This window comes from Diplotaxodon limnothrissa, linkage group LG7 (assembly GCF_057381915.1).
Source record: "Diplotaxodon limnothrissa isolate DT_005_m linkage group LG7, D_limnothrissa_male_GT1.1, whole genome shotgun sequence".
NCBI classification, from domain to species: domain Eukaryota; kingdom Metazoa; phylum Chordata; class Actinopteri; order Cichliformes; family Cichlidae; genus Diplotaxodon; species Diplotaxodon limnothrissa.
This window is the reverse complement of record NC_140602.1, coordinates 35,567,054-35,584,886: the sequence shown is the minus strand read 5'-3', so window position 1 is coordinate 35,584,886 and position 17,833 is coordinate 35,567,054. Positions and strand designations below refer to the sequence as shown.

The following is a 17,833-nucleotide window of genomic DNA, read 5'->3' as shown; positions in this document are numbered from 1 at the left end:
GGAACTAAACTGAATTAAAAACAAAAAGTCAAAATGAGATAAAAAAAAATACAAAACTAATTACCAGCTAATTACAAAACTGTAATAACGCTGCTTTTTTGTGATAATAATAGCCCTAACTCACAGCCTACACTTGAAAAACATGTGTCATTTGTGTTTTTACAGCTTTAGTAAAATGGTCAGAAGGTGAAATGGACAAACAACAGCTGAGACAGCAAATATCTGGTGTGTGTGTGCAGAGGTCCGCTCCACACACCCTTTGAATCAGGTTGTGTTGCCAGATTGCACTGACAGATAGACAGAAGCTGTATTTAGCGTGTGGCTCGTGTGTCTAGACTGCAGTTTATAGACAATCTGCGTTTGCAGACGCAAACCCAGCGGGCCCTCATGTGTTACACAGAGCTTTCCACCACTATCACGAAGACACCAAAGAAGGAAATGTCTTCTGGAATAGTGATGTTCATCCCTGCAGTAGGGTTCAAGAGACCTGGATAATCATGTGCCAAGGAGCACTGAAAGCTGTCAGCTGATATTTTACAGACTAAACAATTCATCCCATACAATTTAACAAGCAAAGATAAAAATAACTGAACAGACGACCAGGACCTAAAAGTGTTTTCTAAAAGTTGATCGCCACAAAGATGAAAACCTTCTGAGATTTTTTATTTTTGTTTTTTTCACATGACAACAGACAGACAGACAATAAGGACTCAAACAACAAATCTAACAAAAGCCAGCTAGTGGATTTTTGTGTTGAAGTACTGTTAGATTACAATACTTATCAAGCTAACCATTAAAAGTCCACACATTCTTTTGTCCTTCAATATTTGCGATTTGTCTTTTTTTGTTCCAGTAAGGAATACATGACGCTTTAAACAAACTTGATCTTGGCCCGAGATGCTGGCACGCCAGAAGCTTCCTTAAAACAGACGAGCTGGGAAATGACTTTTATCAGTCACACTTTAAAGAAAGTCGTCTGCGTAAAAGGCAGATATCTGTGACTGATGTGATACTGCTGGATGCTGAAACAGAGGCCAGGGAAGACAAACTGTCAGCTCTGGAATTGTTTCTGCATTTAGTCTTTAAATAAACTTTAAGAGCATCTTGGCTGCTGATTATGGACAACCAGATTTCAGTAAATATCAGTAAAAAACAAGAAAAAAGAAATTAGTGTTCCATGAAGTCATAGCAATAATAACTAAATGCGATAAATAATGAAATGCTACTTTCGGCTGCTACTTTGTCACAAGGCGCTGACACAGAGTAGCTCCACATGTTTTGAATTTTGGCAGAGTTTCACACCGGATGCCCTTCCTGATCCAACCCCAGATGGATTGGACTCTTTGTCTGGAATTGAACCAGTTCAGTTGAATTCAGTTTTATTAATATAACGCCAAATCCCAGTTAACTCAAGGCACTTTATGTTGCAAGGTAAAGACCCTGCAGTGATACAGAGAAAGCAGAGAAAACCCCAACAATCAGACATTTTCCTATGATTAAGTTTTTTGGTGACAGTGGGAAGGAAAAACTCCCTTTTAAGAGGAAGAAACAGAACCAGGCTTGGGGAGGGGTTGCCATCTGGTGCAACTGGTTTGGGGGGGGGGGGTGAGACAAAGAAACCAAGACCTTTGGCTTACCATGTGATTGTGTGAACCACTGTGCTATGGAACCATTACATATAATAAATACATAAAAAATATAGCAATAAATAAATGTGACAAATAAGTAGACAATATGTAGAAAATTAGGGTAATTAATACAGATAAATACAAAACAGTAAAAAAATAATGAAGAAAATAAGATGATTAAAGTAAATAATTAAAAATAAAAAATAATTAACAGATAGATGGGTTTGGGTAAAATGCAAATGAAAAGTAGATAAATAAATTAATCTCTCATAAATGAGAATAGGGATGAATACTTTTTTTTTTTAATTCACAGTTTACACTCTTAAAGTAAAGCTAAAGGGTGACACATAAATGTTGATGTGTCTTTTTATTCAAAAAAGAAAAAAAAAACATGAAATAAACATGCCCTGTACAGTTAAAAATAAACATGAGAAATTCAAAATGAAAATAAAATGGATTAATCAAAAAGCAAACACTGCAATGAATGAATAAAAATATCAATTTTTTATTTTATAAATATATAATTATTTTTGAATTTTACTTTTGGTGCATTCAGGGTCTGTTTTATTGGAACTTTTATTGGCTTTATGCTTTAAAGATGAAGCGTACACAGATTAAGGATTAATCAGGACATATATATATATATATATATATATATATATATATATATATATACACACACACACACACACACACACACACACACACACACACACACACACACACACACACACACTGGGGCGTGATTAGGGATAAGACACAGATGCATGTAATCACAGGTGAAAACAATCAGACAACTAACCAACCAGAACACACCTACTAAGGCAGGAAAACTCGCACTTAACATGATACAGAGACACAGGAATACTATACGGTGAATTAAAACAGGAGCTAAAAACTCAGCAATATCATAATAGTCACTAAAACAATAATAAAATCAAAACCAGATTTAAAAAGCTCAAAAAATCCTAAAAGTCTAGAACCATAACTCAAACTTGGACTAGCTTTGGTTTACCTGTAATCTAATTTAGGCACAGATTAATTAATAACAACAATGACAAACACATGAGTGTTTCCAGACATACTTTAGCAACAATGATAGAAAAAGAAATGTCTTTGTGGAGCATTTTGTACTTTTGTCTGAAAATTATAGATTTGCATGCTTGATTGGTAGGTTCTCACCTCAAGACAGACAGAAGATTATATATAAGGCATTTCTTATGTCTGCAAAGGTTTTTGAGTTGTTCTTCCTTTTTATTCTTTCTTTATTTTAAGGACATTTTAGAGAATGAGAGCATCAACCTGGACTGGATGTTCCGCTACTCTCTGATCAATGACATCGTGAAGGTACGTCGCTGTCAGACTGGGTCAACAGGCATTGATTTAAAAAGTCACACATGTTTTTGAAAGATTGTCCCTTTTTCTTAGTGTTGAAAAAAGAGGCTTTGTGCACTTTGGAGATGCACACAGAAAATGTCTGGGTTACCATGGTTTCTCATGGGCAGTTTCTCAGAGTCTAGACGGAGAGAGGGAGAGAGAAATGTGCAGAAAAATGTATTTTTGGCACAGTGCACGAAACTGGAGTAAATATTTCCATCCTATAATGTAAAGCAGGAGAGAAACTCTGCAGAAGTTTTCCTTCCAGCTTAATCAAAACTAATCATGGACATGATTTAGAGGACTCCTTTTTAATCTGTCCCAACAAAGAGGCTTTTTGTCAGAGCGATACCGAACGACTTGCATGACGAAGCCCTTCGGCTAAATTGCTCCACGCAGATAGCATCGTTTTGCAGGAGAAGAGGCGCTGGTGAAGCTCTGAGGCATGATTGACTCACCGTTTCCACAAAGTATTGAACATGAGTACTTCAGTATCCACTGTGTCTTTCTGTTTAACAGTAATTTCACAGAAATAACCCCCACGAAAGCGCCTGTCCTTGAGAAATGTTCTCCTCAGCATATGATTGTCTGTCAGATCATATTATTTCCACATGTCTGAACATAAGATTTACTGTAAACATGGGGAAAGTAGCAGAAACAGACAGAAAACACCCTGTAATGCTTTACTTGCACTTCTCTGCACCAGGGTATGAACTATCTGCACAACAGCTACTTTGGCTGCCATGGAAATCTGAAGTCATCTAATTGCGTAGTGGACAGTCGATTCGTTTTGAAAATAACAGATTTCGGCTTGGTCAGCTTCCGCACGTCCAGTGAAAATGACGACTCGCACTCACTCTATGCAAGTAAGTTAATGCAGCAATGATTATCCAGTCACATTGTTAAGAAGAAGAACATCAACTTTCTGCTAAAAGTTTGGGTTGTTCTGTTGTTATCTAGAGAAGCTCTGGACGGCTCCTGAGCTGCTCATATACGACCGCCATCCTCCTCAGGGGACTCAGAAGGGTGATGTGTACAGTTTTGGCATAATACTGCAGGAAATAGCTCTGAGGAATGGACCTTTCTATGTGGAGGGCATGGACCTCAGCCCCAAAGGTAAACACAACAGTTTTTTTTAATGGGCCTTAAACATGTCAGCTGACCCCTGCAGAAACAAATGTCCAGTAAACTAAAACATTTGTTCTTGTAGTTTAATTCAGCTCAATGTCTTTGAAAGGTCAGAGCACCCTTTCGTGCAGCCATGTACACAAAGAACATGTGCTGACCAGATGTCAAGGCAGAAAAAAACCCACAATGTGATGTTAAATCAGTCCAAGATATGAAAAAAATAGTCGACTGTAAATGAAGATGTGATCCAGAGATCGTGCAGAAGTGGAAACTGAAGGCAACGGTCATGTGTGTTATGTCTCGAAGCAGCTTTAGCTGTGATACATCTTCCTTAAGTCAACAGTATGCAACGGCTTGATTTTCAGAGTTTACTTTATTATTGTGTCATTATTAAAATAATATGCCCAACCCTTACAGGGTAGCACCACTAACAGATAACCAGAGCCACAAGTATAAACAAATAAAGCATAATAAACAGTAAAATGTATGAAGAAACACAGTGCTACATCCAAAAGCCCATCTGTTCAATATTAATTATCGCAGCGCAGATATTGTGCTCTAATATCGTTAATTATCATTGTCGGTGTTTTTTCAGCCAAAAGGTGTTTTAGCGTCACGGTTCTAACAGATCTTTGTGCCAGACTTGGCTGGTTTAGAAGCACCTGCTTCTGAAAGCTGCCATCATCAACACCGAGACCAGAGAGAGAGGATTTGGTTAACTGGGTCGCAAACAGTGTCCAAAGATCCCTAAAACATCCCTGTTTGTCAGTGGTCTGAATGTCTGCTGTATTCAGAATGTCTCTGAATCACTTTTTAGATTTCTTAGCCACGATGTAAAACATCACAGCTTAGTGATAAGGATAGAAGTGGAAAATAACAAAACAGTCAAAGCCTATGATGCTTAAAATATAATTCCATGCAACTTTTCACTATCACCGATGGACCAGTGGGTTACTTCAATCATTTCGAACTGCATGGTAAATGGTAAATGGCCTGTATTTATATAGCGCTTTACTAGTCCCTAAGGACCCTAAAGCGCTTTACATATCCAGTCATCCACCCATTCACACACACATTCACACACTGGTGATGGCAAGCTACATTGTAGCCACAGCCACCCTGGGGCGCACTGACAGAGGCGAGGCTGCCGGACACTGGCGCCACCGGGCCCTCTGACCACCATCAGTAGGCAACGGGTGAAGTGTCTTGCCCAAGGACACAACGACCGAGACTGTCCAAGCCGGGGCTCGAACTGGCAACCTTCCGATTACAAGGCGAACTCCCAACTCTTGAGCCACGATCGCCCCCCATGTGTAAAATCACCACTTAAATCAGTTTAAAAAATCTGGTGACTTTGTCTCAACATAAGGGTGGAAACACTTCTTCCTTTTACTTCTATCACAGCTTCATTAATGTGCACTTGAAAACAAGACAACATTAATTTTACAGAAAACAAGGCTTTGTGAAATGGTACAGTTGTCTTCCATCACACCCATTAAATGGTTGTGATTTGCTTATGTGTTCCTTGTTTCGACTGCTGATTGGCTCTTTAGGAGCAGCTGTCATTATAATTGTTCAGTCACACCAAAGCAAAAGAAATAGGATGGTGATCTCTTTGGTCATCCACCAATTGGAAGGTTGGTGGAAAACAATTTCCCAAGTATCCTTGGACAAGGCACTGAGCCACCAGACAGTCTGAGCGTGCAAGGGAGACCACTCGTGATTGGAAATTGATTGGACAGGTTACCTGATTTGAGGCGAGGCTAAACAATTGCATTTTGGTTGGACTGACTGCATTGCTCTCAACATGTTGCAATCAATCTGAATGAGTGCAACTCGTCTGCGAGGTGACTCTTTGCAGCAAGGGACTCAACTCAACTGGTTGTGTTCTGTTTACTTAAATGCAAGGTTGCCAAAACTCTATGTAATTTTGCAGTTCAGTTGTAAGCCTGCAGCAACTTTGTAATGATAACAATAATAATAATAATAATAAATTTTATTTAAAAGCGCTTTTCAAGACACCCAAGGACACTTAACAATAGAATAAAACATATTATAGAAAAATGACAAAATGAAGAACAATAAAAACAAAAAATCAGAAAATAAATAAACAAACAATAGGTTCACAATGAATATGCAGCATTGGGTTTTGAGTTGGGATTTAAACTGGGGGAGAGAACCAATGTTTCTTATGTCCGGGGGTAGAGAGTTCCACAGCTGCTTTGCTTTTTGGTCATGCTGTGGTCACCAACCACTGTTTTCCCAAACATTAAGCTGCGTAAACACTGGAAGTGAATTGCAGAGACACAAGGCCAAAGAAGGTGAAATAATATTTGATGATTTTGAGCGACTACAAGGAAAATAATTGCTGTCAATGTGAAGTGGGTGAGACTGAATGACCGGTGAGTCATGAATGCCCATGATTGACATTCGGCCTGGTAGTAAATACATTAGAGGGTTACCTAGGCAACCAGAACCTGGATTGTCCTCAAGCGAAAGGCCATCAGCTTCAAAGCGATGCGTGACGAGTGACTCGCTTCCAGTGTGGACACAACCTTCATGTCACATAATTCTAAGATAGATTTGATGAGTGATGAAGATGTCTCCTCTTTAAGTATGTCTCTGTAAACTTTGCGGGTAACTTGTTTCCGCCATAGGTCTCAATAAAATCCTAAACTTGTGTCACATGACTTAATGCTACTCCAATCAGGATGGAGGAAAACACATATTTTTTTAGAAAAAAGGTGACCCTACTTTTTAGCAGCAGCAAAGTAAAAGAAAAAAAGGAAAAAAACTCAGACTACTGACCGTGTGAAAACTTTCATACACTTGTGTGAAAATTATATATTTGTGTGCTTGATTGGAAGGCTGAGCTCCAAGACAGGCAGAAAATTATATATTTAGATGACACCATTTCAGACTGATCTTAAATCTTCATTATTATGGTTTGAAGTGAACTACTCACACGTGACCCTTTGGCTTTTCCTGCACACATACTGCATATTGTGGTTTGACCAGTTTCCCTGGTTTCCCTCTTTTGCCTGCACCTCCGCTGCTTCTGCATTAGTGACATCAGGAACAACTTCTAGAGCTACTCCAGATCAACTTTTGCGCATCCAAAGTGGATGCGTGAAACCCTCCTGGAGTGCTTCATCTGTGCGATGGCTTTCATTAACCTTTTATTCACAGTCACGCTCTACACTGATCGTACAAGTGGCTCACGCTCATCTGTAACAGGCTGTGAGCAGTGAAAGCCAGCACCTGCTCTCTAGTGTTCAGATGTGTTGGAGCCAGTTGTGAAATTGTGATTTTGTGGTTTTAAAATAACAGTGGAGTCTTCAAATTACTCTTATGGCTCTTTCGTGATGATAATACTAACAGAAAAGAGCGGATGTGGAAGAATCGTTTGGGGAAGGATGTCTCTTACAGACTTTTATAATGACATGATTTATGAATAAAAGAGGGAAAAAATATCAGCAACTATAAAGAGTCAACCAGCACTGCTGAATAAATTAATGCTATACAACAGAAATAGCACATTAGCATAAGGATAACACAATAAAAGAAGCGGTGTACTAAAAATATTAATAGAAATGTACTCTGTTTTAGCTCACTGAGTATAGCATCCTGTCTTCATGGGAATATTTTCCATTTGCCACAATAGTGAAAGCTCATATTGAACATGAACAAAGTTTTTAAAGCCTTACCTTTACTCCTGTTTTCAGAACTTTTTCATATCCCTGTGAGCCAAAAGACTTTAACCTCCAAGCATTCGCTTTCTAACACTCTTTTCCCTACTTATGGCTCTGTATCATGTCATAGGGAGAGGATATTGTGAGTAGTGAAGCCATCCTCAGCAAAGGTGTTCAAACCTGATGTTTGTGAGGGGCAGCCAATCAGAGACAAAGGATGGCTTAAAGGGAAAGCAGCTAAGGGCGTGCACTCTGACCCAGCGTAAACATAAATAAAGTTTGAATGATGTGAAGCTACTCTAGCAGGGTCCAAGAATGAAAATTCTAGAACTGGAAAGGAGGAAAATGAGTCCTTCTCATTTTCTCCTCCGGATAAATCTGAAACATTATGAGAGTCAAGTTCAGTTAAAACTGTAGAAAACTGTTATCAATATACAGTGCATTGAGCTTTAAGTAGAGTTCACATGTGGCGGAAAAAATATTACCAACACTATGAAATATACACCTTTGAACACAAAGTCATCAGTCAGGGTGTTTTTGTGGTGTGAAGCTAGCGAGGCAGTTTAGTTTAGCTTTTACAAAGTAATAAATTATTTTTTGGACAGTGCGCTGTTTTGATAAATGATGTTTCTTTGCACTGCGACCAAAGCTGAGCGTTGTTTCCAAAGATCTAGCTGCTTTATTTATTAATGAAATTAATAAATAAAGAGCACAGTGTTGGGGTCCACACAGTCCCCAGTTACCAGACTGGCAGTGTGACCAATTATTTTATTAAAAGAACATGAGAGGACCCTCCTGGGTGAGCAGCAGTGAAATGAAGTAATGTCTTTTTTGTCATGAATTCCTTCTCAATCATTTGATCATTTGAGTATATCCTATCATTGCTAACTGATGTCCTCAAAGTGACATCACATCACTTGTTGTTGTAAGCATTAATAACACATTTCTGAGATGACCTATAGACTTTCACAAGATTAGGAAGTAAGATAAATTTGAGAAATACTTCAGAGAAACTGGAAAGAGGAAGAAATATCCTGGGTCTGCCCAAAGATAACAATATCCAACACACCAGTTATGTCTCAGAGAACAGATGATGACAACCCACGTTTCTCAGAAGAGTCTACTTCTCATTATTGATGATGACTTAGATCTTACAACTTATAAAAACATTTAATACCGATTACCAAATTTGGACTCAGGGATTTTTCTGCTGATATTGTAATAAGACCTTGAGGAAAGCTTATTAAATTTCACTTGCTGCCAAAAAATGCTGCACTTTATGCTCCTTGTTGAGATGGTGTACAGTGCTATGAAAAAGTGTTTGCCTCGTTCCTGATTTCTTAGTTTCTTGGGTAATGTTGCCACCCCACTGGGTGGGCGACATGAAGGCATACGTTTATGTATGCGATAAGTCAAGAATGAGGTGACATAGGAGCTTCAAACTGACACCATAGGTGTAGCTACTTCGATGAGTTTGAATCTCAGTGACTTTGACCTCAAGTAAGTACATTTTCTGAAAATCTTGTGAATGTGATAACTTGACAACAAGGCAATGTAAGATTTTGAAATTGAGACTATTGGTGTGTCTACCAGGAGGCTGAGGGGTAGCACTGGGAGCCACCAGTAATATTTGTATGTTTCTTACATTTAAATGTTTAAGATAAAACAAACAAAATTAGACAAAGATAACCTGAGTAAATACAAAATGCAGTTTTTAAAAGATGATTTTCTTTAACAAGGGAAACATTTTTCCACTTAACTGACAACTGGTTGGTCCACCACTTGCAGCAAGAACTCCAGTCAACCGTTTGTGATAACTGACAGTCAGTCTTTCAAATTCCTGTGGAGGAATTTCGTCCCTCTCTTCTTTGCAGAATTGTTTTTATTCGGCCACACTTGGAGGTTATCTACCTTGTTTAAAGGCATGCCAAAGCATCTCAATCTGATTTAAGTCCAGACTTTGATTAGGCCACTCCGAAACCTTTATTTCTTTTTGAGCCATTCAGCAGTGGATTTGCAGCTGCGTTTCAGATCATTGTCCTGCTGCATATCCGAAGTGCTTCTGTCTCTGGCCATCAGTGCAGGGCATGAACTAATGGCTGGACATTCATCTTCAGGATTCTGTGGTAGAGAGCAGATTTCATGGTTCCATCAATTACAGCAAGTCATCCTGAAGCAACAAAGCAGCCCCAGACCGTCACACCACCACAGTCATGTCTGACACTTGGTATGATGTTCTTTGTATGAAATGCTGTGTTAGTTTCTGCATCTCCCATGGATGTGACTTTTGCCCAGTTACTTTTTTATCGTTGAATAATGAACTCAGACCTTAACTGAGGCAAGTGAGGTCTGCAGTTCTTTCGCTGTTGTTCTGGGTTCTTTAGTGACCTACTGGATGAGTCATCAGTGGCCTCTTGTAGTAATCCTGTAGTAATTTTAGTAGGCTTCTCTTGGGAAAGTTCACCACTGTTCCCAAAGAAACTGCTTTGTAACCCTGTCCAGACTGATAGATGTCATTTTGTTTCTCATCTCATCTGTTTTCTTGGATTGTGGGATGATGTGTTGCTTTTTGAGATCTTTTACTCTACTTCACTTTGTCAGTCAGGTTCTATTCAACTGATTTCTTGATTCAGCGGGTGTGGCTGAAATTGAACTCAGCTCTCTAAAAAATGTGGTTAATCACAGTTAATTGATGATCATGTGAATGTGACTAATATGCAAAAAACTATAAAATCAGGAGGCAAATATTTGTCACTGTATCTGTCTCTGTTGGTTTTCAGCTGTTCAATTGTGTCCTGACTATTATAATAACCTGCTGAGTTTCACACTTTGTCTTCTCGTCTCCAGAAATTGTTCAGAAGGTGAGGAACGGTCAGAAGCCATACTTTCGGCCAACCACAGACAATAGATACCATTCAGAGGAGCTGACCATCCTGATGGAGGGCTGCTGGGCCGAGGACCCTGCAGAGAGGCCGGACTTCAGCCACATCAAGATCTACATGGCAAAACTCAACAAGTGAGTCCCACCCTATGGCAGTCTGTTCACACCTATTTCACAGCCAGCTCAATTGCAGATACATGCCTTTGCATATTTGAAGCAGCTAAGTATGATCTAGATGTCTACTAACCTTTTTCTTTTAAGCCAAATGTAATGTGGCAGGAGTTAGGACACAAAGGCACAGGGTAGAAAAACTAAACAAGGATCCAAAACCAGGGGGATAAGAAGTATGAGGAACTGAAGAGTGAAGCACAGAGTGCACACAGGAGTGCACACAGGAGTGACTGAGGACGAGACACAGGTAGAAGAAAAAAAACAAAAACAGGTAAAGCCAACAGGACAGAACGGAATAAAAAATAAGGCAAAACAAGACACAGGAAAAAAAGACAAACAAAAAATTAAAATAAAACATGAGAAAAATCGTCTAATTAACAAGTAAAAATCACTAATGTACAAGCAATAAAATACCAAATTTATGAGAAAAGAATGGAGAAAAAAAATACATTTCCAAGAAAAAAGTTAAAAAGAAAAAAAAGGCAAATTTACAGCAAATAAAATGGTTAATTTATGAGGGAAAAATAGCAGAATTACAGCGAGAAGGGCGAATTAACAAGAAAAAACCCCTCGAAATTATGAAGAAAAAATAGTCAAATGTATGCTTCTGTAAGTTTCTGAAAACAAAAACTGTCAAATTTTTGCAAAAAAAAAATTTCATAAAGTTTTTGGTCATTGTTTTTCTTGTACATTTTTTTTTATTTTAGTCTAGAAAATTCAAAACTTTTTCTCTGAATTTTAATTAATTTTCTTTTTTCAACAACTCCAGAACTATGACATGCAGAATAACAAAAACACAATAATAATAATTAAAAAACCTATTTCAATCAGACTGTAAAACTGTGGATAAATGTGAATTTAAGTCTTTTTAGCTGTTTTCATTTTCAAGGATATTAATGTCTGACCAGATACAGCATAGAAAACAATGCTTGCAGGGTCAGTTCATCCCCAGTGCAGAAAAACTCAAAAGTCAGATATTTGAGTGAACAAAGCCAAAGCTGTCTGCATTGCTTCATACTACAAGGGGAAAATGAGAAAATATTTTTCAGTAATTGGGAAAACTGACCTTTCACAGCATAATAAAATTACACCGAAACAGTAGGAGCTGGAAGCCCTCTTCACAAATTCAACCTTTTCTACACGTCAGTCCTGTTTATCGGAGTCAGTATAATTGGACAAATTGAATGTGACGCTGGTCGTGTCTTCCCTGGCTATCAGCGTCTTCCCTGCCAAGCCCAACAAGTGAGCTTCGTGCTGAGAGTCCCTGCCAGGAGAACTGATAGGTTTAAGAGATTCAAAAAGGCAAACAGGACAAAGAGTCATGTTCTGGAAACAGCTGAGACAATTTCAGATAAAAAGCTGTTTGTAATTCATGACACACTGCACTCGACAGGAAGTGCTTATGTATCAGTGAGAGTGTGTGTTTGTGTAAGAAAGGGGGAGGGAGTGAATCCATGTTTCTAGTATTGTTTTCGATATTCCAATGAATCATTCTCGTGCTTATTTGGGGTCTGAGTTTCATATCGAAGCAGGAAGCGTATGTTTTCTCCTGAGCAGGGCAGCTCTGTGAGATTATATCAAGTGAAGTGACACTAAAGCACATCCGATGTCATCAATCCATCACGGCCAGCTTGCACTGAGGTGGTTTCAGCCAAGTGCAATACGTCTAGGATGAAAATCTGCATATTTGACCAAAGAAGCTGCAAAAAAGCAACAATATAAGTGACAAATGAACCTCGTCTGGATTGTGTGGGAGTGATTTGATCAGATTTGTCTGGCAGTGACTGAACGACCCACTAACTGTTCGTAATCGCTCCCTAATTGCACTGAATTCATCATGAGTTATTTTTTTTAGTATTTGAGTGACTGAGTGTGTCCATCTATTCTCGATATATGAATGAATGAAAAGGAGCCAACACCTGTTGTTGCTTAAAATGAGCACAGAGATAAAAAGGAGAAACATGAGAAAGAAGTAGATTTATTTTAACTTTGGGAAAGCGGAAGCAAATATTGGGCCCATTCACCTAAATTTAAAAGCCAGCAGATTTAAACATATTTTCTAACAGTTTTTCACCTTATTTGGTGTTTTTTGGAAACCTTTGGGAATTTTAAATGGTGTGAAATGACCCTCTTTGGCATTCAGAACTACCTTAATTCTCTATGGCACAGGTGACTCCAACTCCTCGAGGGCCGGTGTCCTGCAGGTTTTAGATGTGTCCTTGATCCAACACAGCTGATTTAAATGGATAAATTACCTCCTCAACATGTTTGGAAGTTCTTCAGAGGCCTGGTAATGAACTAATCCTTTGATTCAGGTGTGTTGACCCAGGGTGAGATCTAAAACCTGCAGGACACCGGCCCTTGAGGTCTGGAGTTTGACACCCTGCTCTATGGCAATAGATTCAACATCTCCTGTTTCACCACATCCCAAAAGTGCACTGTTGGATTAAGATCTTGTGACTGTGCAAGCCATTAAAGCACAGGAATGAGAAAAGAAAAAAGCACCATTTCTCAGGGCGAAACTGCCTTGTTGAGGTCAGAGGTCAATTGCCATCTGCAACAGTATCTCAAATAACCGCTTGTTGCTACCAAAGTTTGCAGAAGAGCATCTATGAACACAGAATGTAGCAGCAGAAGACCACACTGAGTGTCACTCCTGTCAGCTAAGAACTGGAAAGGGGGCTGGTTGTGGTGTAATTGTTTAAAGATTTTTTTCCTGGCACACTTTGGGTCCTTGCTGTGAGGTGACACCACCAAACACACGGTACTCTAATGAAAATGTGGCTTGTTTAATTACATGAAACCATAAAACACTGTAGATAGAAAACCAATATTTGGGATTTGGGAGTTTTTAAACACACCGTTTACCTTCAAGAATTCACTGAATCAAATGTAAGCTTGTTCACACTGATGAATGATGTAGCCTGCCTTAATTAGTGGACATGAGTGCAGCTAATCAGGGAAAACTAGTCATTCATAATTTCCCCCCGATTTGTTATTCAATTTTTTTTAACTTGGTTATAGTGTTTTCCAACTCTTTCTGTGTGTGGCAAATGGTTAACAGAAACAAGCTTAACACGATATTTCAGTTGAATTATAGAATTAAAAATAAAAAGAAATAGGAATGGCTGGTATAAAAAAATAAAGTTACAGATGTTAGTGTCAACTTAGGCCTAACAGGCTGCTGGGCATATTAATATTTCACTAAGTCAAAAAATGTGAACAAAGCAACACTGTGAGGATAATATTTCATACAGTAAGAAAGTGTGCTGTGTTAAAGGAGTAAAAAAATCAGGATTCAGCAGATTAAACACAGCTCCTGCATGACTGCAGAGCTGTCAGGGGGTTGTAATGTTTTGCCTGCCAACTGCACTCGATCTTCCCGTCCTGTAACTTGTGGCATAAAGATCAAAGCACAGGTCATGGTTCATTGCTCTGAGAGGCAGCTCGTTGCTTTCTGCAGCTCATGGTGTGTGGTAGCTAGCGTCGCTCCGTGCAGCAGGAAAGAAACTGATTTACAGGCGAGTGCTGATTTTCACCTGTGGCTACCCCTTTGACAGATGTGTACTTAACATAGACTTTACGGTTATCGTTTTTACTTTCTTTAATTCACTTTGTGATATTGAGTGAAGGTGGGAAGGTTTACTGCTCGATAGGGGGACTGCTGCCCTGTAATCAATAGCCAAAGTAATCATTTTCACGGCCTTTCATTCGCTTTAACAGAGGGCGTCAGTCGCAGCATGCAGTGGGCGTGCAGTTGAATTCTCTTTATGGAAAAGAAAAATCCTTAAGCTCTCCTTTCCTTTGTCTGGGTTTTTCTTCAACATCAGTAACTGCTGGCAGAGGAAAACTTGGAGAAAACACAAAGGTATGGCAGTTAATTTTCCAAAACGGACAAAATTGGGACCTAATTGTCTTACAAGCTCAACAGTTTCACCTCTCTATTTCTTCAGTGGAAATATGTGGAACAGTTCTCGATTAGGTATCACTGCAGTCTTGCTCACTTTGCCGAATTTTAAGATAATTTCAAACAGGTTTTTCTATTTCTGGCTTTGTGTGATGTCAGAAAGACGTGGTATCCTTCAAAGGTCCTCCCAGGTACTCTGCAATCACAGAAGCTCCACCTACATGCTGTTAATGAGGGGCATCCAATTAGAAGAAAGTTGATTTAAAGATGACATTAGCTGCACTACTGCCCAGCATAAGATAAATAAGGAGTTGAAGAATAAAAATATAGAGCCATAAATAAGCGTGGATTATGGAATGAGTATGGAATCTGTATGCTCTAAAAACAGCTGTTTAGGGTCTGATTCCACAAACTTCTGTATGGCTGTTGTGTGTTTTTCCTCTCAGTTTGACCTTTCCTCCGTTAGCAGTGTAATTCAGCACAGGATGGGCCCGGTGATGTATAGCTTTCCATTTGAAGTGGCCTGGAGTAGACGGGTCTGTATGACTGATAGCCATAGAAGCACTCAGTGATGCGCTTGACAGCTGAAAGCTAATTCCCTCCTCACGTGTATGACGCCCTTCACCTCTGAGGCTCGTACGCTAATGCACTGTTTGCTGGTTATTTTCATTAGGTAAATGTATGTTGTTGACATGACGTGATGGATGAGCTGGTATATTTAGTCTGTGTGTGTGTTAGGGGGAGAGCCGAAGGGTGTAGTAAAAACAGGGGCGTTCAGCAGTAAATTGTTCGTTTTATCCCACTTTTCACTCTGCTGTTCATTGATTCCCGATACCGTGCACGTCGAGTCTCTCGCTGTTTCCCACCAGGTCTGTGTCTTTTGTTGACACTGCCCACACACACACAAACCCTAATGTAGCCACACATTTTCAGCCAAAATGTTACTTCCTGAAGAATGTTTAGCCTCTTTGCAAACAAAAAAGCACTCAGAGACAATGTGCTAGAGCCAAGATTGTGCAACTATTGACATTTGTTTTAAGAAAAGAAATGCTTGTTGTATTTAATCTCCATGTGCATTTAAAAAACATGGTGATACCAAACATAAGATCCAGGAAGTTCATGAGACAAAAGGAATCCACAAGGAGCATAAGGACCGAAAAGTAAACATACAGAGCACAAACAGACAAACCAGACCTCAGGAATACGGCGGTTCTGACACTGATGCTGGAGCCGATTGCGCCAGATGCTGAATGGCAAGTTTCAAGCCTTGTTTATGGTTATCACATGCACTGAATCTGTCATCATCACAGCTCTCTCACTATTTATACCAGTGCTTAAGGAGGAGTCACTGCAATCTCCTCCTGAATGACAGGAATAGAAGAAGTAAAACAGGAAGCAAAGTGACGTGACATTTACTTCCGCTTTGAACTTTTATGGTTACGACTCGGCTCAAAAGCTGCAACATAAAGTGGAGACGGATACAAGACTTTTAGAAACATTGCTTCCACTTTAAACCACTCGAGAATCTCAGCTTAAAATGACAGCCCAGAGAGCCCAGAGAGAATAAAGGCGAGAAGTGGCATCTCCACCAAGCCAACCTCAGGCACCCCTTTATCCAATCAGGTGTAGGCAATGGTCAGTTAAGGCTCTGTAACACCCAGAAACTGTATTTGCTGAAAGGCTGGCGCTACACTGGAACAGTTCTGCTGCGATTTGTTTTTGCTGTATATTTGAAAAGGTCACAAAGAAAGGGAAACGTTTATATATCAAACATGCCAGACCTCTAAATTATTAAAATTTTAGTTTTTACAACAAGAACAGGATATTTAATCAAAAAATCATATAGAAATAGTTGGGGAGGTCATGTGTAGAAAATCTCAAAGGAGGGAACTCAGAGAGGAGAAGACACAGGCAGTGGATATGGATATTTTGCGGTGGTCTCGAGGGACATTTTGGCCTGGTGTTAGTTTCAGCAGCAGGATCGAGCTGACAAATCTCCAGATCCATGCATCAGGTGTGACTCTTTGACTAGACTGTCTGCTCTTACCACAGCGTCCTTACACTCTCCAGAGACGCACACAGATGGAGCCTGCCTCTCTCTATCTCAGTAAGGCACGTAGTATGTAACTGCTTATCTGCATGAAATGGAAGACAATTCCCCAGCGTCACTGGACAGTCAAAGGAAAGGTGGAGGTCTGAAAAAGGAATTTCAAAAAATGACAAGCAGGAAGCAGACACATCTCTCATCCTTTGTATAAAAGATGCAGGCTAAATGTTTTATCATTACCAGCAAGTTTGTGAGGGAGCACCTGTAGCTGCTGCGCAGAGCTCATCAAGGCTAGACTACCAGATGGCAGATACCTTAATAACTGAGGGCTTTGTTTAAAAAAAAGAAGCTAAGTTACAGCCTTAAATGCATCCATAAAGCTTTGCACAAATGTGAAATTTCAGTTCCAAGAATGTCGATATAACTCTGATATTTAAAAATAAGATCTATTGTTAATAACACAAAATCAGAATCAGAGAAACATTTTAACATTTCAATGCATTTGCATGTGGATGGAGACTCTGTACATCTGTCTTAACTCTTATTGTCAGTTTCATTCATTTACAAAATAGAGCGGTTCGATCCTGAGATGACACAAGTCCCTTTGGGGTTGAATCAGAAAGGGCATCTGGCATAAAAACTCAAATTTGTAGCTACCCGTGCTAACTACTCTGTGTGAATAACGGAGCAGCTGAAAGTCGTGTTCTCCGTAAATTAGAGACAAACACAGTTTACTGATAGTGCTTTTAAAATTTTCAATAGGAGACAAGACATTATTAGATGTCTTGTATTAAACGTTGGACCTATAATATCATTAAAGTGAATTATTGTAATCATGTAGAGAAAATCTGAGATAGTGACAGCCTCAAATTACAGGCTTATTTATACATATACACAAATATAGAATATTTATACACAAGTGGAAACAGCCGGGCCAAAATAAGACACAGGTGTAGACAGTTAAAACAATGAAGTGGGGGAGGAAATAAAGTATAAAGTAGA

At 39.2% G+C, this 17,833-nt stretch overlaps 1 protein-coding gene across 1 annotated transcript in view; it reads left to right on the top strand.

Annotated features, from left to right (window-relative positions):
* Positions 1-17,833, top strand: part of npr2 (natriuretic peptide receptor 2) — an 89,336-nt gene that overhangs the window by 53,150 nt on the left and 18,353 nt on the right. The window contains exons 12-15 of the mRNA XM_085359639.1: positions 2,904-2,975; positions 3,712-3,871; positions 3,966-4,121; positions 10,673-10,841. Of these exons, the coding sequence (XP_085215765.1) occupies positions 2,904-2,975; positions 3,712-3,871; positions 3,966-4,121; positions 10,673-10,841 (557 nt within the window). The remainder of the gene's footprint in view (positions 1-2,903; positions 2,976-3,711; positions 3,872-3,965; positions 4,122-10,672; positions 10,842-17,833) is intronic.